This window comes from Entelurus aequoreus, linkage group LG10, assembly GCF_033978785.1.
Source record: "Entelurus aequoreus isolate RoL-2023_Sb linkage group LG10, RoL_Eaeq_v1.1, whole genome shotgun sequence".
Lineage (NCBI taxonomy): Eukaryota > Metazoa > Chordata > Actinopteri > Syngnathiformes > Syngnathidae > Entelurus > Entelurus aequoreus.
Genome location: NC_084740.1, coordinates 11,091,726 through 11,118,150, shown reverse-complemented (window position 1 = coordinate 11,118,150; position 26,425 = coordinate 11,091,726). Strand labels below are relative to the sequence as shown.

The following is a 26,425-nucleotide window of genomic DNA, read 5'->3' as shown; positions in this document are numbered from 1 at the left end:
CCCTGTGTTCTTAAAACGCTAAACTTCAGCATATTAATAAAAAAAAGTGGACCGTTACAAAATCATGCTGTAAAATGTTAGAGAATGTAACACGTGAGAGTTCTACCATCTACCCCAATCAAAGCTTTTGTCATTCGGAAAATGTATTGTATTGCTCAAGGTAATATTCATATGGCGCTGGGATTAAGCCTTTCAAAGCCCCTTTTGGACCACCAATTGGCATACAGAATCTCGCAAAAGTGACTTCACCCCTCACGTTTCACCAACCATTTTTCAAAGGACAATACTACAACTATTTCAACGAGGACATGCAGTAGTACCTCAACAGAACTCTTAACTCAAAGCACTTGTATCTCAAATCAACGTCTCCCACTAAAATGAATTGAAATCTATTTAATCGTTGCTTCCCCTCCCTAAAACAACATAATTTTAACGAGCTTCTCCAAATTGTCATGGATAAATGTCTATTTAGATATTATTTAACATCCTTGGCTGGCAATATCGACTTATTCTGCTCCAGTGTGGTGCAGACGAGCTATGATATGCTCAAACTGCTTCACTAAGTTGGTTAGCTACACACTCGCTCAGTTTTTTTGATGATTTTGTTCTTAAATTTAATAAAAACCATCCAGTTCTTTTTCTCAGCACTTTTTTCTTCACACCTACTTTTCTTCTTCCCGTTTTTGTAAAACCAAGTTATGCCCATCTCTAGCTATAAGATAATGCTAGGGAGTGAGACCAGATGTTTTAGGCAGATTGTAGGGTTTACTGTGTTATTTGCTTCGCCAATCAATGGTAAGGATGCTTGTAACTCAATGTTTTCCTTGCAACTTAAAGCATAACAATTTACAGAGAGACCGTTCTTATCTCAAAACACTGGGGCGCCTTTAAGTTTAGTTAACAATGTAACCTATTTGTGGTGGTTAGTGTACAGTTTAGCATTATAAAGTTACTGTCTTCTGAAAATCAATCAATCAATCAAAGTTTACTTATATAGCCCTAAACCACGAGTGTCTCAAAGGGCTGCACAAGCCACAACGACATCCTCGGCTCAGATCCCACATCAGGGCAAGAAAAAACTCAACCCAATGGTATGACAATGAGAAACCTTGGAGGGGACCGCAGATGTGGGGGGACCCCCCACCCCCCCGACCGGTGCAATGGACGTCGAGTGGATCTAGCATAATATTGTGAGAGTCCAGTCCATAGTGGATCCAACATAATAGTGTGAGAGACCAGTCCATAGTGGGGCCAGCAGGAGATCATCTCGAGTGGAGGCAGGTCAGCAGCGCAGAGACGTCCCCAACTGATGCACAGATGAGTGGTCCACCCTGGGTCCCGACTTTGGACAGCCAGCGCATCATCTGTGGTCAATGACTCAACACAGCCATTATTATCTCAAGTTCTGGCCACATAAGTGAGCAGACCTCTGCTTCCTGAAGGCACTCGTTATCATGTTGGAAATCTGCCACGCTGCCAAGTTTCCTACGGGAGGGAATCATGCACTGCTTCAAAATGTCACAGTACATGTTGGAATTCATGCTTCCCTCAATGAACCACTGCGCCCCAGTACCATCAGCACTCATACAGATTGTGATGCTGCAATTCTTTATTGCAGGCAAGACATATTTATTTTAGTACTAACTTGTGTTGCCAGCTATTTAGACAAAAATGGCTGCACGTTGACTCATTTACAGTGAATAATAAATCTATAGTGTTACAGTATACTAGTTATACACTGACTACTCTAAAGCATATCCACATTTTGTTTGTATGTCATGAGAAGTTATACTGTGCATTATGGGGTCATTTATTTTGTTGCCTTGTAGTTGCTGCTGCATTTTGGTCAGGCCCAGAGATTTAGAGCTTGAAGCCTTCCAGACGGTAACATGAGAGTCGAGAGACTCAACAAAGGAATCCCCACACGCCTGGTCAGCTGAGAGTTAACATCACAGCCACTCGAGGAAAAACACATCACACTGCTAAGCTGATCCTCAGGGCTTCTTTTTATGGTCTGGGTACATTTCCACTTGCCGGTATGGCAGTCCATGCATCACGGAGGAGTCCCACCTGCCCCTCCTTTCTTTTCTCCGCTCAAATGCGCAATTATTTCTGCAGTTGCAACAGTCTTTTTTTTTTCATCGTGTTTGTTTTGAGTCATATTTGAGATCTCACAAGAGCTTTTTATTTTTGCTGAGTCATCACTTTGGTAACATAAATAAAGCAGTCAGACCAGGCGGTTGGCCTTTCAGAAGGTCTATTCAAGAAGAGTTCTGTCATCATTCATACCCCCCTTCCATCTTGTACTCTAAATGCGCTCTTTATTAAGACATATTGTGTCATGCATGCGGCGGCCTGCCAGGGGCCCTACGGGATATGTACATTTCAGGCCGGTTGTTTGTGTCTATGGGCATTTATAGAGTTACTGCCTAGCAGCTGCATGTTGAATGCTTTTGCTATTGCAACTCCCACCTGAAGCTTTAATCCTTTCTCCTTCAATGTTTGTTTTTCGTATTTAAATGATCAGTTTCAGGGTCAAACTGGTCTTCATAAAACCTGTAAAGAATGTGTTTTCAGTAGAGCTGTGAAATATAACGAGTAACTCATATGATTAATCACAAAACAACGCAGATTAGGGCTGTAACAATAAACAGTAATAATGATAACCGCCATAAAACTCCCGACTGTTAGTATTACCGTTTTTAAATTTAAATTATGGATTCAGTTATCAAAAATGATCAACTATCGAAATTGGTAACTTTGATAAACTCACAGACTTACTGACGCCAGCTTGCTGGCTTAAAGGGGAACTACACTTTTTGGAATTTTGCCTATCGTTCACAGTCATTATGAAAGATATGATGATGGATATATATATATATACTGTATATATCAGTGGCGTGCCGTCACTAGAGGCAGGGGAGGCACGGCCTCACCTGCCATCATGGAAAGAAAAAAAAAAGTTAAAAAAAAAAAATTAATTAAATTGTTATATGTATCCAGTGATTATACTAAAGTTATTTTCCATTTAACTTCACCAGTTTTAGATTATTTTTATTTTTATTTTCACATTTGCCGTTCAAATACTGAGAAGAGACGGTGCGGTGATCAGCAGCCAGTTGAGGCCCGTCACTGATTTGTGCCTCAACATGGATTGTGCGCAATGACTCGGCTAACTGCTGGCCTGCTGTGCAGTGAGACCGTATTGCTATATGAATTATATTACACATTTCCATAGTTTAGTTAGCTGAGGTATATAATGTCCAGTGTATTTTGTCAACGTGTGTAACGTATTTTTAGTGCTGAGCATTCATAAAACTCTGCTGCGAAGACACACTGTGTGAGGCTCGTCTCATAACCCCGCCCCCTGGTGCCAAGTACCTCCGCCGCAGAATGCACCGCCCGACGGGAGCGCCGCGGCCACACCAACCAAAGCCCACACCCAAACCCTCCACGTGCAAGACCGAATCCACCCAAAAAAAGTCACTTAACAAGAAGCCAAAAAGTGCAAAAACAACAATGCTCGCGCTGCAGGAGCCGCGAACGACAGCAGGGACACAGCATTAGGTACACCTGCACTGCAGGTTCATATGTTTGTAAATCTGACTGTGATGATGCAGTCGTGCCTCACCAGACATTAACCTCACCGCACGCCACTGATATATATATATATTTTGCATTTTAAATATTAAATAAATGCGATCAAAAGTTTGCTTTTAATGGAGCCGTGAAATTCCGCCCATAAAGCCCTTAAAAAATATCCAAACACCTCCATTGAGGTTTTATACACATGATGTAAGTATATATGTAATGTATATATATTATATCTAAATTACATATTTTGATAATTTTAAGCATACGCGTCTCATTAATTAAAAGAACGCATCACAAACGTTTGCTTTTTTTTTCATCAATGATTATTACTCACTGCATACTTTATGAGAGCCAACAAACATAATACAATTACACTTACTGTACAATGTCTGCTGTAATCAGGATTAGGATTAGAGGAACACGAGACACAAGGGTTTTTACAGTGCGTTCAAGGACTGCTGAACAGAGTAGGATGCCACAACGCCCACCAGAAAACGGAAATAATAATAATAGATTTTGTTTCGCATTTTTCATTAAATACATCTTAAAGTGCTAAAGTACAAGCCAATATATACAACAATAAAAACTTAAATACTAAGACTAAAACACTATTAATGAAGCATAAAAAACACAAAACATGCTAATAGTGGGTTTTCTAACATTGTGTCTATTTAATTTTTTTCAATAACTTTCAGTGTGTGTATAAGCACTCTTTAAGCACATTCAACAATACCGCAATAATAATGATGATAACCGTAATAATTTCGGTCACGATAACTGTGATATGAAATTTTCATATCGTTACATCCCTAATGCAGATTAATCACGTTCACGTCATTTATTTTGAGTGCACATGCTCCTTTAGACTCTGACTGGTGTGATCGCTGGCAAATTTCACTTCATAATACACCCTGACTGGACTTTAGACAAAACTGTAAACAAGTTTTGAGAAAATAAATTATGTCCATTTATGTAAAACATTTAAAAAATGTTCCTCTATGACACTGCAACATTAAAAATTGCATTTGTGTCCAAATGTTGGGCTATTTTTTAAGTTAAATTGAACTATGCAAGCAAGTAATAACCTGTGATTAATCAAAATTAAAAAGTGTGAACAATCCTATTAAAATATGTAATCATTTGACAACTTTGGTCTTCAGTAAATTTCACAATTGTCAAAAGTGTATGAACTTTTGGGAGTCATGTATTTTGTATTTGGACATGTACTTTTCAATGTCGCCACCCCATAATTCGGTGGCGTTGAGCCCTCCACGTCTGTGTTCCATAAGCTATTTGTTCTGTGTCGTCATCTGAGCTAATCAAAACCTGTTGAGTCATGAAGGGGGCGGGGTGTCAGCACGCTCAGCCACGCACTGATAATAATTGGCAGTGTGGCATCGGGGCAGAGGTTATGGAGTTCATGCTGAATGGGATGGAGAGCCAACTATTTGCTGGCACTTAGTTTCAAGGGCTGCAGTCTGAATGTTTGTGTGGGCGAGTGTCGCCAGGGCAGAAGGGCAGAAATACCAATTTTGTTGGATGTGCGACGCTCTGCCCACAAGTCACATCAAGGCGATCACACAGACTTTTAACTAGCGGAACTATAATGTGCATATTTACAAAGACACATGCAATAAACAGGAAAATCAGCAGATTTATTGAGCAAATTGTGTTTTCTTTCAGCAGAAGTTTATCTCAGATAAGAGGAAGGTGTTTTTCTGTTCAGTTTCTTGTTTGTCATGTTTCAAAAGAAGAAAACATGCTGTGTGTCTCACTTATACTGCTTCTATTATTTTAGGAACTTAAAGACCTTACGCAGCGGAACGAATGCTTGGATCTAAAAGGTTAGCGGCATGCAGTCACAAATGAAGTGTGATTTATTTGTGTCCCTCCATGGTAATACACTGACAAAATATGTTTGCGCACAGGTGAAAAGTTGGACAACAAGGCGTGCGAGTCTCTGGAAGAGGTTTTGAAGAGAGTCCAGTTTAAAGTGATCGACTTGGAGCAGACTAACCTGGATGAAGATGTAAGTGCTTTATACCTTGACACTCACATCTTTTTTTCCAGTTTTTTTGTGGAGTATTTGTCACAAGATTTCTTGTGTAAATCCCACTGGGGTTTTAGATGGAGGCGGGGCAGTAGTGTGGACCTAGGTTCATGTCACAAGACCGCAAATATACTGTACACAGTGTGATGTTTGAGGTTTGCCTCTGACACAAGTTCTGCTCTCAGCCAGACTGAGGTTTTGTCTGACAGGAAAAGGTCACTTTAATTATGTCTTGCTGTTTTTTTCTGCTGTTCCTGCGACTTTTATCCTGGTGAAAAAAAAGTAACAGACAACAAGTCATAACCTTTTCAGCTGAGGCAAACAAATACACACATGCGCCACTTCACCCAATACACAACCAAGCCCCAGGAATGCGAATGCGGTTGCAGAGTGAGTCACCAAAAATCCTCATTCCTTCCTGAGATAAGTGCCACTGCCAAGACAAGCTGACAAGTGCTCCGGATTGAAAGGAAAGAGGAAGGCAGCATGGCAAGTGAATATTTTGGAGCAGTTGAGTGCATCGTTTGAGCTGGCTGAGGGAGATGCAGATGGTGTTATTATAAAGAGATCCACTTACTGCTGATGTTTCACCAGTGATATGATATTCAGGGGAAAGGATCATTTTGTAAAGCCGTCTTTAAAAAAGCAAACACAGGGCGGACTTTTTTAAAATTTGGATGCGACTTGTTTTGAGCTACCCTAAAGATAAACACTCATGTATATTCAGTATTGTCCCTGTAAACACACACTGTCCCTGAGCAGCAGCGTTCTTTTCTTGTCTTTTGTTTGTGTGCTTCACATTCTCCATCACCCAGACTTAATCAAATGTAGATGTCAGTGGATATAAATTAAAGGGGCTGTTTGCAACATTTCCACAGATGCCTAGAGGGTGACAACTTTCGAATGTATTTTACACAGTATATCCCATCTTCTTACGGCTTTTCCTGCGTAATGACGTAACTCCGTACGTAACACATGCATGCACATTAGCTTTAGGTGTTGTTAGATAATAATAGCTATTTGGATAACTAGTGTTAGCTGTCATTGAATGTATATTATTTTATAACAAGATGACTGTACATTGTTCGTTTCTTGTCTTGGACTGTTTTTGTATGTGTGCACGTGCTCCATGCGCATACGTGTTGACGAGACCGGGTAAGTGACAGCCGGAAACAGCAATCATTTTATTCGGACCAGTAAAAAATGTCCATTACATAAAAAAACTTTGCAATTGTGAAAAATATGTCAAACAAGTGTGTTCTGTTAAACACTAATGGTAACATAACCAGTGGTGTTCTGGCTAAACATCACTGGTTTACATGTAGCTTAAAAAAGTGTAGATATTGGGTTTCACTTTGTAAAGCGCTTTGAGTCTCTAGAGGAAAAAAAAAAGCGCTAAATAAATACAATTCACTTCATATTGGGACATTGTTCACTTCCCATTTTTTTCCTATAGCATCCATTTGGGCAGCAAGCTTATTTAGGTCTGAATTACTTGTGCCCTCTGCTGGCCGGTGCAATGTAGTGAAACCCATGTCTATGTCTACATTGCTTTCAGATATAACGACAATGCAAAATAAAACAAATGTTAAACTTATTTATTCCCCATTGGAAAAACATATTGCTGAAAAGCACTGTATCCCTAGCAACCAGTTGCTACTTTACACATTTGTTGGATAATGACTAATAGTTTCTCTTCTCTTTTTCTGTTTCTCAGGGTGCCTCGGCTCTGTTTGACATGATCGAGTATTACGAGTCTGCCACGCATCTCAACATCTCGTTCAATAAACACATCGGCACGCGAGGGTGGCAGGCCGCCGCTCATATGATGAGAAAGGTGAGAACCAACATTTTGCCCGAAGGGGACTTTTTTCATGGTACTGCAGGCTTCAGAGCACACCTGTTTTTAAGCCGCACCCACCTAATTTCTGGACAAATTCTGTTGCGTACATCATATATTAGGCACAAATATAAATATTTACACAGGCGCTTGTGCTCATTAACAATTTTAACAAGATACAGTGCTTGTAACACTGCGCTTTAACTGCAGAAATAACTATAGTGTTGACAATGTAATGTAATCATAATATATAATAATAATGCAAGTAACCACTAAAGTGGATATCAACTTTTGTCATTACTGTAGAATTGTTTAGTATTGTACTGTAAAAAGTAAATAACTTTATCCTAAATGAATATACAAACAAAAAATATAATTTACTTTTTTCTGTGAGCAAAAATTTTACCTGAATAGATATTGAACAACTTAAAGTGCATTTTTTTCCCAAGTTGGAAAAATTAGGTCGAACGTTGTGTTTTTGTTTATTGCTATCACATAATCACAATGGCATTTTTGCTTCTTGCGTCCGTGTTGATAGGCTGATACCGCCCATTCGATTTAAACCTGAAATATTCCCACACTGGGACATTAGCCTTTGTAAACGTATTTATTTCCTCCTAAGCTCTAGTTTCCGCCGAGACAAATAGAGACAAATGAATGACTGAAAAGAGGGGTCACTCTATTCAGTTAATTCCATTGTTAAATAAATGTGCTCAGTTGCACAAAGTAAGATGTCTTTTTTTCCTGTTTGAAGCGAGAGACAGAGAAACGCGAGGCTCTACAATTCTGATTGGCAAACGTGGCTGTCACTCAAATGCCAGTCAACGGCAGAGGAAAAAAACTGAGCTTCTTGCGGTTATTTACCGCACCAATTAAAACCTCGATGCTGATTCGATTTTGATTAATCGTGGCGCCTTACCTGTGAGTGGTAATTATTTATGTTCTGTGCAGCAAGTTTTTCCTTTTTTGTTGGCCGGGTCGATCTTCTTCGGCTTTGGGGTCCGTCGTGCGCATTTTGTTGACGTGCGATTAAAAAAAAAACATTCAAGCACCTCGTAAGTGATGACAATTTTTGGCCGGTAGGGAGAAAAAAGCCTGACAGTAAGTTGTATTAAACAGTGGGAAAATTTGGGAAATAACATTACAGTGGAACCTCGATTTACAAACTTAATTGTTTTTTTAACTGGGTTCGTAAACCTTAAGAAACAATGTAAATATTAAAAACTAGTTTCAGCCTCGACAAAAGTCCATATTTTAGTGAAGGTTTGTACACTTTCAACACAATTTAAAGTGCTATACATTACTGTATATCAAACAAACATAAGGGGTATGGATCAACCTTCTCTTTATTAAAACAACTGAACTGTCCTGTATGCGCTGCAGGCGTGCACACACACAGAATCATTTTTGGCGGCCTCACAAATGATCAGAAATCACAAAAATCTTTAACTTTAACAGCCATATTGCTATGATAATCGACATTTAAAAAAGTGAAATCCACTTACATTAACAGGGCGCAAATGGCATCTGACTAGAAAGAAGCATAAACAGGTAGAAGAGGAGTTAGTGAGGCGCCACTAAATAACAGTAATTGCTTTGAAAAAGGTCTGCTTTGGCATATTTTTTTAGAAAAGTTTGGTCTCATAACAATTAAAATTTGCTGTTGTAAGAAACCTGCTTTGTCGATTCTTCCATACATGTGAGCGCTATTAATGTACTCCTTGCAAATAGTCTTTGTTTAACTCCTCAACGATTACCTCCTACTTTCCACACTGGTCTGTTGTCTTTTTGGGCCTCATATTGAGTTAGCAAAATGGACAAAACGTGTCAAAAGCCGAAAAAACACAGACAGCACACAGGCTAAAGCGCTGAGAAGTGGCGAATGGTGTACTGGGCAGCAAGTGACGTGGAGGGCTCCGCCACCCCAAAAGCTGTGCCCTGCTTTTTGTCTGCAGGCAGGAGACAAAATGAATGACTGAATGATGCGTTCCTACACAGAGACATGGGTCGCACACGGTGGCAGTTTTGACTCACTCGGAAAGTTTGCCCAAAAAAGGGGTTCGTTAAATTAAGGTTCTCCTGTACTAGTGTTCCTAATATAAGGGCCTTGATGGCAGAAAAGACGTGAGAGGGATTGAAAGCCAAGTGTGGGTATATGGTTGCGTGTGCGTGAATGTGTTGCTGCCCTTCAGCGACGGACATGCTCCGTCACACGGGAAAAATCCATTAATTAGTCGCAACATTGTATAAAGTGCATGGTAAAAAAAAGTAACTGCTTATAAACCGGAAACTACCATAGTTATAAACCAGAAATTGTGATTTTTAACTTTTTTTTTAAGTTGTTGCACACTTTGGTGTACAATACCGTTAGCTTAGCATTCACACTGGTATTTATGTCCTGGGACCAAAGGCTGTGCAGTAAAGAACATATACATAAAGTAAGGACTTGAATGAACATGACTCAAATATTGGAAAGCCAAAATGCATCTGCTCTGTTAAAGACATGGTTTGTTAACAGCTTCTAAACTAAAAAGCTCTATTGTTGCACACACATATTCTCTCAAATATTTCTAATTTGCTATCATTTTAACACTGGTTCGTCTCTATGGTCCACGTACCGTTTTCATTTGAGCTCAAGTGAACCAAACCAAACCAAACCATAGTTAACTTGCACGCGGCCTGAGACCCATCTCTCAAGCGATGTCGGTCCACTTGATATGATTGCATTCACACTTAACCAATCGCACTGGTTCTTCTTTTTAACCAAACCAAACGTGAACGCACTTTTTCGGTTATCATAAACAGCTAGAGGATGCTTGACGCTGTGCATTGTGGTTGTTGAGGACCACCTTTCAAGCAGGAGTGAAAAAAGAGGGTATTTGTATGTTATACCAAATGTAAGGGAACTGTGTATTTTGAGCAAGAGCTTAAGTGTTTAACAGTGTTGCTAAAGCATATTTCACACTGGCTGTTTTGATGTTTGCGGTGGAATAATTCCAGATGATGGAACAACTATTCTATTGATGCGTGTTCGCGCGCATGTCAGCAGAAATAAGCAGTTTTGGATCATAAAGTCCTTAAAACTATAAGTATCTCATGAGCATAGTCACAGTCGTGTGAGAATATTATTAGTACTACTATGTGTTGTAATGGCGATATAATTACTGTATAATGGTTTGTTTTGCTTGACTGTCAGAGGTATTACTGTACATTAACTCTAATGTTGTGCATGTGTACCATACCTAATTAAATGTGTAGATGATTTCCTTTCATGAGTATGCTTATATGATGTAGATGGAAAAAATGTGTGTCTGCACACCATCTCCAAATTGCTTGTTTTCATTTCATGGAGTGATGGCAACGGATGTTTTGCAGGCAGTAAGATAATGCATTTATTTTGCGTGTGACAGACGAGCTCGCTCCAGTATCTGGATGCGAGAAACACTCCTCTGCTGGACCACTCGGCTCCCTTTGTGGCTCGAGCGCTCAGGATCAGTGGCAGCCTGGCAGTCCTCCACTTGGAGAACGCCGGGCTGTCCGGGCGACCGCTCATGTTGCTGGGTAAGCACGGCCTCCTCTATTCAGTCACAGTAGCAATAATGAATTGACTCAACCTATAACATACTGTGTATACTTGCATTCATTCTAATATTTATTTACTGTCCAGCAACGGCCCTGAAGATGAACATGAATTTGCGGGAGTTGTATCTGGCGGACAACAAGCTCAATGGCCTGCAGGATTCAGCCCAGCTTGGCAACCTGCTCAAGTTCAACTACAACATTCAAATTCTGGACCTGCGCAACAACCACATCCTGGACTCAGGTAGCAACCACAAAACTAATACTTTCTCTCAAATACTTATGATTAGAGATGTTCTGATCAGAGTTTTGTGCTGCCGGTTCAGCCATGAATGAGATTGGCCGATACCGATACCAATCACATGTATTAATTGTACATTTTCAACTTATTTATGGTGGGTGCTATTGATAGTTTAACTATACAAACACAATATTTAAACTAGTTTCATATTCTCTTTCTCGCTGCCTCGTCCTCCAGTGATAATGGTACTAAAGATGCAAAGAATTGCGTTGTATTTCCCGTAATGGAGGTGATTAGTATTAGTTTAGAGGAGCGGCTCCACAATGTGTATAAAGACACTTAATTCGCTGCTTGTCAGACTGGAGACTAAAGATAAGATACAGTGTCAGCCAGAGGGGATCGGCAATGGTGCTCACATACTTTTTCCGTTAAAATCGGCCAATGCTGATCAGTGGCAGATCGATCGGCGCATCCCTAGTCATGATGATCACAAGGAAACGGGGTCAAAGGCACGTCAAGTACCATCTTTATTCTAATATTCATGTGTAGAACAATGACAATTTTCAGCCTTCTTGTTTTTTAGTAAAATTTTAGGCTGAATCTTAGCATGTTAGCAAAAACATTCCAGTATCTTCTTTTTTAAGCTTGTGAATACCAAACAGACTCATGAGTATCCAACTCTTTCCCGCCCAAGTTTATTTTAAATTTTTTATTTAAATCTCCACTTGTGTAACAGTAAAGCACACACAAACGTACACATATCTCTCAGCTTCAAGCTGTGTTGAAACTGCAGTTCTTTTGGAAAAATATGAATGCTGATGACGTAATGTTCATCACTGTGTTTGAACGACACTGCCTGAGTTATTTTTGTCAGAAAATTCTGAGAGTAATCTCTTTTGAATGGACCTCTTTTCTTCATTGTTATTACCCCCATGTGTCTCTGTATTCAGAAGCAGATCATCGTGCTACTAAAGCAATTTATTTAATTCTGTCTCAAATGGATGCACATCAGCTGCTGCTAATGATATTTTGGTGGATTCAACAGGACACTGACTGTGTGTGTGTGTGTGTGTGTGTGTGTGTGTGTGTGTGTGTGTGTGTGTGTGTGTGTGTGTGTGTGTGTGTGTGTGTGTGTGTGTGTGTGTGTGTGTGTGTCACAGGTTTGGCTTACGTGTGTGAAGGACTAAAAGAGCAGAGGAAAGGCCTCGTCACTTTGGTGCTATGGAACAACCAGCTCACACACAATGGCATGGGCTATCTTGCTGCTGCACTAGTATGTACACACACACACACAAAGTTGTGGGAGTGTAGTGATTCAACCACATTAGTTTAAGAAAATCCGACAATAAAAGTTTAGTTCAGACTACTTTGTTTTGCTGAGTCACCACATCATTCTCACATTCATGTGTGCCGATAGGGAGCTAATTGTTGTACAGTAGAACCCCACTAATTGTGGGTGTTGCGTTCCATAACTGCCCGCGAATGACGAAATGCTGCGGAAAATGGACGCACCCTTAAAAAGCCTTGAAAAAAAATATTTTTGATACTGTAAACGCTATAATATGTCTTTCACAGTTGTTTAAAACATTTTAAAATCAGTTTTGCACATTAAGAAACAATTGCAGGCATACAGTATATTACAAAACGTGCAGTTACACAACATCACATCTTAAACCATCTTCCTGCTGGGAAATCTTGTGTGATTACAGCGTTTTTTTCACCTGTAGTTGGCGCCATCAAACCACTTTTTATTTGTCAATGTAAAAAACAAAACTAATTATTTACAGTTTAAAGCCAATTAATGCGACACTGAACTTAGACAACTGTTAAATGTCAGTTTTTCAGAGCATCATAAACAGTGTTCTGCTTGTCTTTCCATTTAGTAGTTTGCTGTCCTAATTAAAAACCGCATGTTTGAATTTAAGAGGAAAGACACAGCTAGTTCTTCTGTGAGGAAAGGAATACGTCTGACAAAACAACATTTCCTTACTGCACCCTGAGGCTGTCGAAGAGTAGCTGCTAAAGCTTGGGTCGATTCTAAACAAATGACATTCTTGTGACTACATACTCATGTTGCTAAAACCAATCCATTCATGTGTTCTCTGTGGTGTGAAACCTCCTTATTTTTCTCAGCCTTGCACCCAGAGTTTGGAGACACTGAACCTGGGCCACAACTCCGTGGGTAATGAGGGCATCCACAAGCTGAAAGACGGATTGATTGCCAACCGCTCTGTGCTGAGACTAGGCCTTGCCTCCACCAAGCTGTCCTGTGAAGGTAACAGATTGTGGCTTTTTTTTTTCATCATGTTAGCTTTTGGTGCATTTTTTACCTTTTACTTCTTTCTGTCGTGTCCAATGTAGGCGCTGTAGCGGTGGCCGAATTTATAGCCGAGAGCCCTAGGCTGCTGCGCCTGGACCTCAGAGAAAATGAGATCAAGACTGGTGGACTTATGGCATTGTCGCTCGCCCTTAAAGTCAACACCTCTCTTCTACGCCTTGACCTCGACCGGGAGCCCAAGAAAGAAACAGTGAGCATCTGCTCTTCAATTAACATATTACAATGCCACAAACATTGTGTAACACTAATGTACAGTCGTGGTGGCTTTGATGCTCCTTTCTTAAAGGGGACATATGATGATTGTGATGGCGTTAAAAGTAGGGATGATGTTCGAAAACCGGTTCTCCCGATTGTTCGATAAGAAAAGAACCGATTCCATGGATTCTAATCCCTTTTTGAGAACAGGTTCCCGTTATCGAAGCCACTATACCGTATTTTCGCGACCATAGGGTGCACCGTATTAAAAGGCGCTGTCAGTTACGGGTGCTATTTCTGTATTGAACGCATAAATAAGGCGCAGCGTATTTTTGGGCGCAGGCATGGTTAAACATACGCTATCTTAAAACATACGCTAGCATGCATGGACGCTGTTTTAAAAAGGCAGCAGGAGCAAAGCTGAGTTTGGTTGTACTTTATTGAAGTATCTATCAATGTACTCACATTATTTTTTGATCAGTCCTCATCCACAAATCCATTAAGGTCCTCATCTTCTGTGTCCGAAATGAACAGCTGGGCAAGTTCTCCATCAAACACGCCAGATTCCCTCTCCTCATTTTCAAAGTCAGTCTCATTGCCCATTAGCACAGCAAGCTAGCACAACAGTAAAAGCCGACTGCTCTTGCCCCGTTGTGCGTATCGATTCTCTACCGTGCTGGTCCCCTTCTTCTCCAGTGTGCTTCACCGGGATGTCGAAAGTGAGCGGCACCTCGTCCATGTTGGTGATGTGTTTGTCAGCAATTTTGTTATTTACAACGCACATAGCAGCACTATATGCTCACTGGGGCCTTGCCTTTAGCGTCCTCTCTCACCTGAAACCTTCACCCTATAACGACCGCATGCTGTCCTCAGTCACGTCTGCTTTCCTCCATATAAACAGCGTGCCGGCCCAGTCAAATAACATCTAAGGCTTTTGGAGCTCAGTGCACACACAACAACCTATCTAGATTCGATAAGAAATTCAATAAAAAATCGGTTCGATAAGAGGATTCAATAATGGGCTCGAACTCGATAATTTCTTAACGAACATCATCCCTAGTTAAAAGTCATGTTTGATTGTGTCATGGCTACTACCCGGGGTATTTGCTGTCTCTTTATTAGCTTCATAACTACTTCCTTCGACTTTGCTTTCACGTTGGAAATAAAAAAAACGCACCAAATTGTTGTTTTTCCTGAAGCAAACATGACCAGGATTGTGGCAGTTAATGATGTCGCATGTTTGCGCCATGTTTTGAACTTATTAAAGAAAAAAAACAATACTTAAGCACATAGTCTTGCAGTCAGCCATGTCAATAAGCGATTCAGATTCCAGCAAGACCCACAATGCAATGTGTTTCCACAAAACACTTTAAAGCCCTATAATTCACCACTGAAGCAAATAAGCTACAAAAGCTTGTTATTGATCTTGAAGTCAGTTTATTTATTTTGTCTCCCAGGTGAAGAGCTTCATTGAGACCCAGCGTGCGCTGCTGGCTGAGATCCAGAATGGCTGCAAGAGGAACTTTATCCTGGCCAAGGAGAAAGAGGAAACCGATCAGATGATGAGGCAGTCGGCATCCATGGCTGAAATTGCCACTGAAGATGGAAAAGGAGAAGAAGAGAAGGAGGAAAGCAAAGCCGCAGGGGCGCAAGGGGACAAAGAGGAGGACATATCGACAGTTAGTGAAGGACAGCCAAGCAGCCAGTCAGCGGCGAGCTCTGAGACACAGGTTCCTCAAATTAACCTGGACTCTGACTCAGACACTGAGGATGAGGAGGATGTTGAGGTTATCACCAAGTCCTCCTCTGCATCAAATCAGATTGCTCCTCAAGCCCAGGTGTTGGGCGAAACCACGCCCAAACACACGCCCCCGCCTGCCTCTGCCGGAACAAACGTCATATCTGGAATCACCATCACAGACGCCTCAGTCCCTCCGGGCACCCCTCCCTCTCCCGGCCGCTGCATATCCGTTTCAAGTCCAGGGCGGGGTCACAAGATCTTCATGGTAACTCGGGTGGAGAGCCCACCTGAGCCGCAAGTAGGTGAGGTTGCAGCTCCCGGTCTGAAGACTTTACAAACAAGCACAGCCACTGCAGAGGCGCCACCCGCATCGCAAACACAGCAGGAGGTTGCGAAGCAGAGTCCTCACGTCCACAATACGACACTGAATCACACACTAGAGCCCCCGCCCACACAGAATGTCATTTCCAGCACTTTAGAGACACAACTGACACCAACCTCGCCTTTATCAGCTTTATCTGCACAGGATGCAGCCAATCAGCCGCCTGAGGATGCGGCGCACCGCACTACAAACCCCCCGCCCGAGTCGCCCAATGAGGAGCCTGCTGAAGGAATGGAGAAAGAAGTTCCTTTAATGGAGGAGGAGAATGATACAAGCGGAAACACCAAAGACAGAATGCACCCATGTGCATCGCAAGGCTCAGAGACACAGAACAATACTGAAGAAGATAAGCCCACACTTAACTCATCCACTGTAACAGAGGAGTACAGCCAGAGTCCACACCCGCACAAGGAACCTAAACAGGAAGTAGAACTGCCTGTTCCCTCTAAACCGCCCACACCGGAGGACTCTGCCGACGAGAGCTCTACAGACGAGGACGAGTGTTTGGCCGAGGTTCTGACCGACGAAGAGGGCGAGGTCGCAGGTTCACTTCTGCCCAACGGCCTGAAGCAAGAGTTCTCTCTCCACCTTCTCGACACAGAGAGCCCCAAACCCGGCAGCTGTGTGATGGAACACGGTATTTGTGAACTGCATGATATAAGTTGCTCAATGCAGGAATGTTCACGTGTTTGTTTTGTTTGTACTGTTTTCATAGTGAGTGTCAGCTGCACACAAGACCTGGAGGAGCTGCTGCTGGAAGCCAGTTTGGAGACTGGGAGAGATGCACCATGAATGAGGTCTGCATTGTCAACATGCAAGTTTTAATTCATGTCTTCGTCAACCACAATCAAGGATCTCTGGTTAAATGCTTCTTTTAGCCTTTTCAATACACACTACTGTCTTGCCATGGCGAGATTCACAATGTTTTTGTTCGTAGTATATGCACAGTGTGCACTTCACATTCTTCATATAGAATCCATGTGTGCACCAGATTCATCATTCAGCTTATTTCCATCTGTAGTTTTGTCATGTTCAGATTCTTTTAACTAGGGGTGTCCAAAACGTTTTCACTTCCAATACCGATTTTGGAGCCTTAAGTTGAATTGATCCTATACAATATCAGCACAAATCGTACATACTTGATCAAGGGAAATGACTGCAACAGAGATCGATGGTAGGTATGGAAAACCCTAACATATTTATTATTAACCGCCTAGAATGGACTTATGTTGTCTTTAAGTAGAAGTGTTAATTGTTGAATAATTATTAAACACCAATCATTCTATTTGGGCTGTTAAAAAAATGTTTACGTAAATTTTGTAATAGTGAAAAATACAGATTGTCAAACAAATGTGTTTTATTAAACCACTAATGGTAACATAAGATAGCTGGTGGTGTTTTTGTTTTGTTTTGCTTTGAAAAATGTAACTGTAAAGAAGTTGCAAACAGCACCTTCATGAAATGTAAATGGAGTATTGTTAGCACTTTTTGGATGGTTATTTAGAGGGCTTTATGGCTGGAATAGGGGACTTCCCATTCACTCCATTGTAAGTGGACTCTTATTTACAAGTTAAAATGCAATAAAAAAAAACATACAGTACACCTGTCTTGTCTCTCGTAATGATTTTAAACGATGGGCAAAATAAAAAATAAATTGTAGTTCCCCTTTAATTAATAACAAATTAGCTTTAATTTGAAATAACTTGTGACATAAGTTGAATGATGAGGACACGTCTGTTACCGGATGAAAATTTCAAATAAGCTTCTGCCTCTCAGACTTTGTATCTGTAAGTAATACGCAACTATAATTATTTTATGCAAGTTTATATTGACAAATGTTGCATTTTAGACTGCAATATTGTTCAATTAAAGATTTTTATTTTCCACTCATTTCTCTAATTACACAAAACTATTTCCCAATAATTACTGCACGATTTTTATCAAAAATGTAATGTTTTAAAACAAGTCAATGTTTTAAAGTTACTTCAGCCTTAAGTATACTGTTCATATAAACCAGTGTTTTTCAACCACTGTGCCGCGGCACACTAGTGTACCGTGAGATATTGTCTGGTGTGCAGTAGGAGATTATGTAATTTCACCTAATTGGGTTAAAAATATTTTTGCCAAACCCAGTAATTGTAATCCACAAATGTGCCGTTGTCGAGTGTCTGTGCTGTGTAGCTCTCGGCAGAGTAACCGTGTAATACTCTTCCATATCAGTAGGTGGCAACAGGTAGCTAATTGTTTTGTAGATGTTGGGAACATGGTTTGTCGTGATCACAATATGCAGACGACAGCGGGAGGCAGAGCGCAGGTAAAAAGGTATCTAACGCTTAAACCAAAAAATAAACAAAAGGCAGTGAAGCTTAGGGATGGCTATGCAAAACAAAACTAAAACTGAACTGGCTGCAAAGTAAACAAAAACAGAATGCTGGACAACAGCAAATACTTACAGCGTGTGGAGCAGCAGACGGCGTCCACAAAGTACATCCGTACATGACATGACAATCAACAACAAAATAGGACCGCAAGACAAGAACTAAAACACTACACACAGGAAAAAACCAAAAAACTCAAAATAAGTCACGGCGTGATGTGACAGGTGGTGTCAGTACACCTACTTTGAGACAAGAGCTATAGTGATGCAGGGTTGCTTATGGTTTGAATTCATATCCAATAATTGCGAGAACGACTTTTTAATATCAGCTGCTGAGTTTCATTTTTTAATGTTTTCTGCTGGTGGTGTGCCTCAGGATTTTTTCAATGAAAAAAATGTGCCTTGGCTCAGAAAAGGTTAAAAAACACTGATATAAACTATTATATCTACATTTTTAACTCCAGAGTGTTTTTTTATCGAAAGAAATTCAATTAAATAATTGGCATTCACGTTGATTTTCATTTATTTTTTTCTACATTGTCAGATAGAAAACAAAACGTACGTTTTATATCAGTGGTCTGCAACCCGCGACTCTTCTGCCTCTTTGTTGTGGCTCCCTCAGATTTTTTTTTCAACCCAGGAGTGAGAAAAGTTTGCATTTTTTAAATGAGTTTTGTAATATCCGACTGTCTGTGAGGTCGTGAATGTGCACAGGCTGAGTTCTGAGGCGCAAGGAATGCAAGTAAAAGAGACTGGAAGCTTATGTGTTCAGTTCAGCTTCTCGAGGGTACAACCAGTTAGGTCAGCTAACCATGAATACTTGCCAAAAGAGTAAAATAAAAATAGTTTAATTTTACATGGACAGATTGCTTTTCCTGTAAAATAAAAAAGATGTAAACCTTTAAAAGTTTATAAGCTAAGCGTTTTGCGGCTCTGTACTATTTTTCTTTAGTGGAAGAGGTGGCAAAATGTCTCTTTTGATAGTAAAGGTTGCAGACCCCTGCTATACATCCTCGTGAGAAAGAAATGCCAAACTTTTTGACTTGGGGAGCCGCATTGGACAAAAAAATGTGTCTGGAGGCCGAAAGCCAGCTGCTAGTAAAGTATAATTTCTTATATATATATATATATATATATATATATATATATATATATATATATATATATATATATATATATATATATATATATATATATATATATATATATATATATATATATATATATATATATATATATATTAGGGCTGCAACTAACGATTAATTTGGTAATCGATTAATCTGTCAATTATTACTTCGATTAAAAATCGAATAAAAGAGACAAACTAAATTTCTATCCTTTCCAGTATTTTATTGAAAAAAAACAGCATACTGGCACCATACTTATTTTGATTATTGTTTCTCAGCTGTTTGTACATGTTGCAGTTAATAAATAAAGGTTTATTTAAAATAAAAAATAAATAATACAAAAATAAAAAATTGCCTCTGCGCATGCGCATAGCATATATCCAACAAATCGATGACTAAATTAATCGCCAACTATTTTTATAATCGATTTTAATCGATTAGTTGTTGCAGCCCTAATATATACTGTATATATATATATACATACACACACACACACACACACACACACATATATATATATATATATATATATATATATATATATATGTATGTATGTATGTATGTATGTATGTATGTATGTATGTATGTATGTATGTATGTATGTATGTATGTGTATGTATGTATGTATGTATGTATGTATATATATGTATGTATGTATGTATGTATGTATGTATGTATGTATATGTATGTATGTATATATATGTTTGTATGTATGTATATATATGTTTGTATGTATGTATATATATGTTTGTATGTATATATGTGTATGTATGTATGTATGTATGTATATATATATATGCATGTATGTATATATATATATGTGTATGTGTATATATATATATGTGTGTATACTTATGTAATATATACAGTCGTGGTCACAAGTTTACATAAACTTGTAAAGAACATAATGTCATGGCTGTCTTGAGTTTCCAATCATTTCTACAACTCTTATTTTTTTGTGATAGAGTGATTGGAGCACATACTTGTTGGTCCCAAAAAACATTCATGAAGTTTGGTTCTTTTGTGAATTTATTATGGGTCTACTGAAAATGTGACCAAATCTGCTGGGTCAAAAGTATACATACAGCAATGTTAATATTTGCTTACATGTCCTTTGGCAAGTTTCACTGCAATAAGGCGCTTTTGGTAGCCATCCACAAGCTTCTGGTTGAATTTTTGACCACTCCTCTTGACAAAATTGGTGCAGTTCAGCTAAATTTGCTGGTTTTCTGACATGGACTTGTTTCTTCAGCATTGTCCACACGTTTAAGTCAGGACTTTGGGAAGGTCATTCTAAAACCTTAATTCTAGCCTGATTTAGCCATTCCTTTAGCACTTTTGACATGTGTTTGGGGTCATTGTCCTGTTGGAACACCCAACTGCGCCCAAAACCCAACCTCCGGGCTGATAATTTTAGGTTGTCCTGAAGAATTTGGAGGTAATCCTCCTTTTTTATTCACCCATTTACTCTCTGTAAAGCACCAGTTCCATTGGCAGCAAAACAGGCCCAGAGCATAATACTACCACCACCATGCGTGACGGTAGGCATGGTGTTCCTGGGATTAAAGGCCTCACCTTTTCTCCTCCAAACATATTGCTGGGTATTGTGGCCAAACAGCTCAATTTTTGTTTCAGAACTTTCCTCCAGAAGGTCTTATCTTTGTCCATGTGATGGGACAAAGGAGCGATGACTGTGTGGTAGGTCTTTACCTCCTGAGAAAACAAAGAAATGTCCCTTTTGCTGTCTTACTCGGGTGTAGATACACAACTCTCAAAAAAACACTGCCATTTTCAGTGCTGACGAGCGGTTGCCTTACATCCACTTCCTAAAGTTGTGGTGATGTGAGAAATTTGAAAGATCTTGTGGAAATAAAAATGCAACGAGGCATAAAAAAGAAACTTGGGGAGAACTCATAAACACATGAACCCCATGATATGATATGAGTACCGTGTTTTTCGGAGTGTAAGGCGCACCTGCCGAAAATGCATAATAAAGAAGGAAAAAAACATATATAAGTCGCACTGGAGTATAAGTCGCATTTTTTGGGGAAATGTATTTGATAAAACCCAACACCCAGAATAGACATTTGAAAGGCAATTTAAAATAAATAAAGAATAGTGACCAACAGGCTGAATAAGTGTACGTTATATGACGCATAAATAACCAACTGAGAACGTGCCTGGTATGTTAACGTAACATATTATGGTAAGAGTCATTCAAATAACTATAACATATAGAACATGCTATACGTTTACCAAACAATCTGTCACTCCTAATCGCTAAATCCCATGAAATCTTATACGTCTAGTCTCCTACGTGAATGAGCTAAATAATATTATTTGATATTTTACGGTAATGTGTTAATCATTTCACACATAAGTTGCTCCTGAGTATAAGTCGCACCCTCGGCCAAACTATGGAAAAAACTGACTTATAGTCTGAAAAATATGGTAGATTTTAAAGTAAGGCCTATAAACAAGTCTGAAATGTAGGATAGGGCAGATTTAGTATTTAAAAAAAAGATATATTGGTTCAACTGGCGGCCCGGGAATGACACCATACCCCAACGTCAGCTTAAAATTTGGAAGACAAACATTTTTGCTGCAAACTTCTAAGAACAGGAAAGTGCTCATGTTGTGTAGAGAAACTTTGACCACTGTAAACTCATTGACACATCTTTTGCATTGACATTTTAACCTTGCTGCTCTCCAAACTTGTGATTTACATAAATGAGGCATTCCTCAAGGCACCTCTTTAAGTCCTCTCCTTTTTGTCAGTGACACGTTTTTTTGTAATGTGATGTTGCCTGTTGTTTACTTCACATGTAGTCATTTGTTCAACTTCTTTAGTTATACCAGTGGTGTTTCTCAAGGTTCCATTGTAGGTCCTCTCTTTTTGAGACTCACATTTTGTCTTAAAAAACTATAAAGTGCTGTCATAGAGATGATCTTTGACTCGCTTTTTTTGCAGAGCGCTCCTGTAACTCCAGTGTTTCCCACACATTCATTTATTTGTGGCGGCCCGCCACGAAAGAATTAAGGCCGCAACAAATAGATTTTTATTTTTATTATTATTTTTTAGTAATTTATTTATTTTTTGTCCTGTTTAGCTTCTCAGGCAAATCATATAGTTGATGTAGATGCCCATATCAGCTGTTCAGATTTACTTTACTTTACAAAAGAGAAGTGTAGGATCAAGATTTTAGAGCTTTTTAGAGACGTTGGATGAAGCTTTGTGTCTATCTACCACCACTACTGTTTTCTGTTTATTTGTTACTGACTGTGGCAGGACACCTCTGCCTCTGTTTCACTTTATGTTGCTGGTAAATAATATGGTTGTAGTAGTAGGCTAAAGTTAAATGATTTAGTATGCACTAATTAAAGGGGCAGAGCTTTAAGAGACATTTTAGCTTTTATATTTTTATAAGATATGTTTTTTGTAAGAACCACAATTAATAAATATATTTCAGTGAATAACTTATTGTTCAAATCTGTATATAAATATGTACATAAAGTGTTGTAATTATATTGTAAAATGGATGGATGGATGGACGTTTAAAACAAAACTGTTATTATTAATTAGTAAGTATACATTTTTTGAGCCTTTTTCGAAAAAATCATATCATTGTAGTAAATTATGCAAATTACTCGATGACGTCATGGTGACCACGCCCATGGCCACGCCCCACTGCCACAGGTATCTTGGCAGTTTATGGGAAACACTGAACTCTGACGAAATAAATAGACAAAATCAAATGTCATCTGTCCAGTGATCTTCTGGAATATACATAACAAGAATCAGGCGCTTCGGTTTTCTGGAAGTGTGGCCTAATACAATTCTAGTTGACTTATGTGGATTTTTTAAAAATGGCATTTTTGGTGACGACGAAACGAATGTGTAGGTCTGTGCAGGTTTTAATTTTGGGCAGGAGCTGAGATGACAATCTAAAATAAAAAATAAAGGAATGGCACAATGCAACCTCTTTTCATTCAACACAGACAACAGAAATCTGTCCCCAGGGTTAAAAGTGAGTCATGAGTCAAGGTTGTGGTTTAATGGTTGCTTTTTCCACATTTCTCTCGGATACAAATAGCCTTCTGGAAATTATTTTTCAGTGCTCTTTGTATTAACAAACGTCTTCCCGCAAATCATTCATTTCTACTTCTTGTGTCCCTCAGGTCGTCTGAGGACAGGAGACGTCAACTCTCTTTGTCGCATTTCTCCGACTTTACCCACCAAGTGTCCGAGCTCTTAACAATCCAAGCAAGTTCCTGAAGGACAAAATCAATGTGACATCACTACATTAACCACCCAAACACACTGAACACACAATGTGTGTGTGTGTGTGTGTGTGTGTGTGTGTTACCATGTTGTCATCACTACACCTTCAATCTTCACAGGATTGGAGCATAGAAAAAAACACTAACCAAAGACCAACCCTTTTGTCATGTTTGTGTGGACTCCAGGATACAGAGACACACTAATGGAAATAGTCCTCCCACCTGCTTTGACGTGGTCATAATGAAGACTTCATCTTTTGTCCTCCTGCTCCTCTGGTTGCTTAAAAACTTTCAAAGGGACCTTTGCCAAAGTGACCTCCCTATCGTCTCGTCTGCGTGTCGCTTTGGCCCCCTCAGGAACAAACCCCACCCAAACCTCCTCCGTCAGGTTTATTAATCATAGTCTTTACAACACGTTCAATTCCATAGAACATCTCCTTTTTTTTTTTTCTTTGTTTCCATTTGGCACCTTTGACAAATCAAGTATTTTCTATTTATTTAATGGATATACAAGTGTTTTGATTTAAAGCCCATTTTATCTTTTCATTTATTCTTCAAGACCCCTCCTTATTTGATGTATATTTCAATAATTAGTTTTTTTGAAAGGGGAAGTTTGGAATGGTTGACTTCCAATGGTGTCGGGGCCCCTCTTGTGGTGTGCTGCTCCGCCGGCTGGCTACCACAAGGTGCTGGCAAACTGCAGCCAAGTCCAATAACACTTAGAGTGAATATTTACTGCAGTTCCACCCAGCAGACCATTCTAACATTGCTGTGCTGCCCCTAAATTACTGTAAATGCTTTCATTTTTAGACATTTTTAAAAAATCGTTAACTTAATTGAACTGTGCTGGTAATCACAAAGGTATGTATGCAGGCAAAATTTGTTCCATTCCCAATAAATGCATGTCATGGCTCAATGTTTTGTTTCTGAAATTGTGTCTCACGCTGCTATAGGTAGGGGGTCCTTTCATTGGAAAAAAGTGTGTGTGTGTTCTGGCAATGCTTACTTAATGGGGACATCACTCTGTTTATACAGTCACCTTTAGGGGACCTCTGACGGTATAGGGACCAAAAAACAGGTCCCCTAAAGCAGTGGTCCCCAACCCGCGGACCGATTGGTACCGGGCCGCACAAGAAATACAACAAACTTTTTTTTTTTATTTAATTTTTTTTTTATTAAATCAACATAAACACAATATATACATTATATATCAATATAGATCAATACGGTCCGTGGGACTAATTTTCAAGCGTTGACCGGTCCCCAGCTACAAAAAGGTTGGGGACCACTGCCCTAAAGGGAAACCGTTATTTTAATTTAATTTAATTTGAACTTTTCTTTTTTTTTTTAAATGGTCCTCAGTAGTCACGTACAAATTTGTGTGAATTATGCAAAATTATTTAAATTTGGTCCCCATGAACCATATTAACTCTTTTTAAGAATGATCAGCACATTACATCATTAATCCAGAGATTTAAAGATGTGTATGAGCTAAGTGGGCAGTGGCCATTTTACCTATTTTTTTATGCCCCCACAACCTGTAGAAAGGGTAGTCCCCATTCCAAATGATAACCAGTGTGTGTATATCTATATATATATATATACATATATATATATATGTATATATATATGTATATATATGTATATATGTATATATATATATATGTATATATATATATATATATATGTATGTATATATATATATATGTATATATATATATATATGTATATATATATATATATGTATATATATATATATATATGTATATATATGTATATATATATATATATGTATATATATATATATATATGTATATATATATATATATGTATATATATGTATATATATATATGTGTATATATATATATATGTATATATATATGTATATATATATATATATTTATATATAGGTATGTATATATATATATATATATATATATATATATATATGTATATATATATATATATATATATATAGGTATGTATATATATATATATATATATATATATATATATACGTATGTATATATATATGTATATATATATATATGTATATATATATATACGTATGTATATATGTATATATATGTGTATATATATATATATATGTATATATATATATATATATATATGTATATATATATATATATATATATATATATATATATATATATAATATATATATATATATGTATATATATATATGTATATATATATATATATATATGTATATATATAGATATACACACAGTACAGGCCACAGTTTGGACACCTTTATTTTCATTACTATTTACCAGTGGTGTTCTGTCAGAGCCAGCAAGGCCTTCTCTGCTGACCTAACATAACCAGAAATCATGATTATAATTAAAGATAAAAACATTTTTTTATTTACTTTCCCTTAATATATAAAAGTATTCATATGCTCTTCATGTCATATTATGCTCCTTCCAGTGTTGTTGTTTGTAGTTTTAGTTTGTATCCAATCAGAATTCAGCTAGCTTATGTTGCCATGCTGTATGAAATCTGCCAGAGGCCTTCAGAATCAACAATGCAGGCGTCCGTGCACTGTAAGTGAACGGGGACATACAGTTGATAGACAGTTGCGATAGCCAATCAGATCACGAGTTGTTGTCAGCAAGGCCTTCTAGCTGGCCTAAGGTTGATCGTGACATTTACGCG

At 38.6% G+C, this 26,425-nt stretch overlaps 1 protein-coding gene across 1 annotated transcript in view; it reads left to right on the top strand.

The window, feature by feature from the left end:
- ppp1r37 (protein phosphatase 1, regulatory subunit 37) overlaps window positions 1-24,661 on the top strand; it is a 52,542-nt gene extending 27,881 nt beyond the window's left edge. The window contains exons 3-13 of the mRNA XM_062060093.1: window positions 5,393-5,438; window positions 5,523-5,623; window positions 7,362-7,481; window positions 10,895-11,045; window positions 11,152-11,307; window positions 12,465-12,577; window positions 13,438-13,579; window positions 13,666-13,832; window positions 15,295-16,597; window positions 16,676-16,757; window positions 23,644-24,661. Of these exons, the coding sequence (XP_061916077.1) occupies window positions 5,393-5,438; window positions 5,523-5,623; window positions 7,362-7,481; window positions 10,895-11,045; window positions 11,152-11,307; window positions 12,465-12,577; window positions 13,438-13,579; window positions 13,666-13,832; window positions 15,295-16,597; window positions 16,676-16,752 (2,376 nt within the window). The 3' untranslated portion in view covers window positions 16,753-16,757; window positions 23,644-24,661. The remainder of the gene's footprint in view (window positions 1-5,392; window positions 5,439-5,522; window positions 5,624-7,361; window positions 7,482-10,894; window positions 11,046-11,151; window positions 11,308-12,464; window positions 12,578-13,437; window positions 13,580-13,665; window positions 13,833-15,294; window positions 16,598-16,675; window positions 16,758-23,643) is intronic.
- The last annotated feature ends 1,764 nt before the right edge of the window (window positions 24,662-26,425 follow it).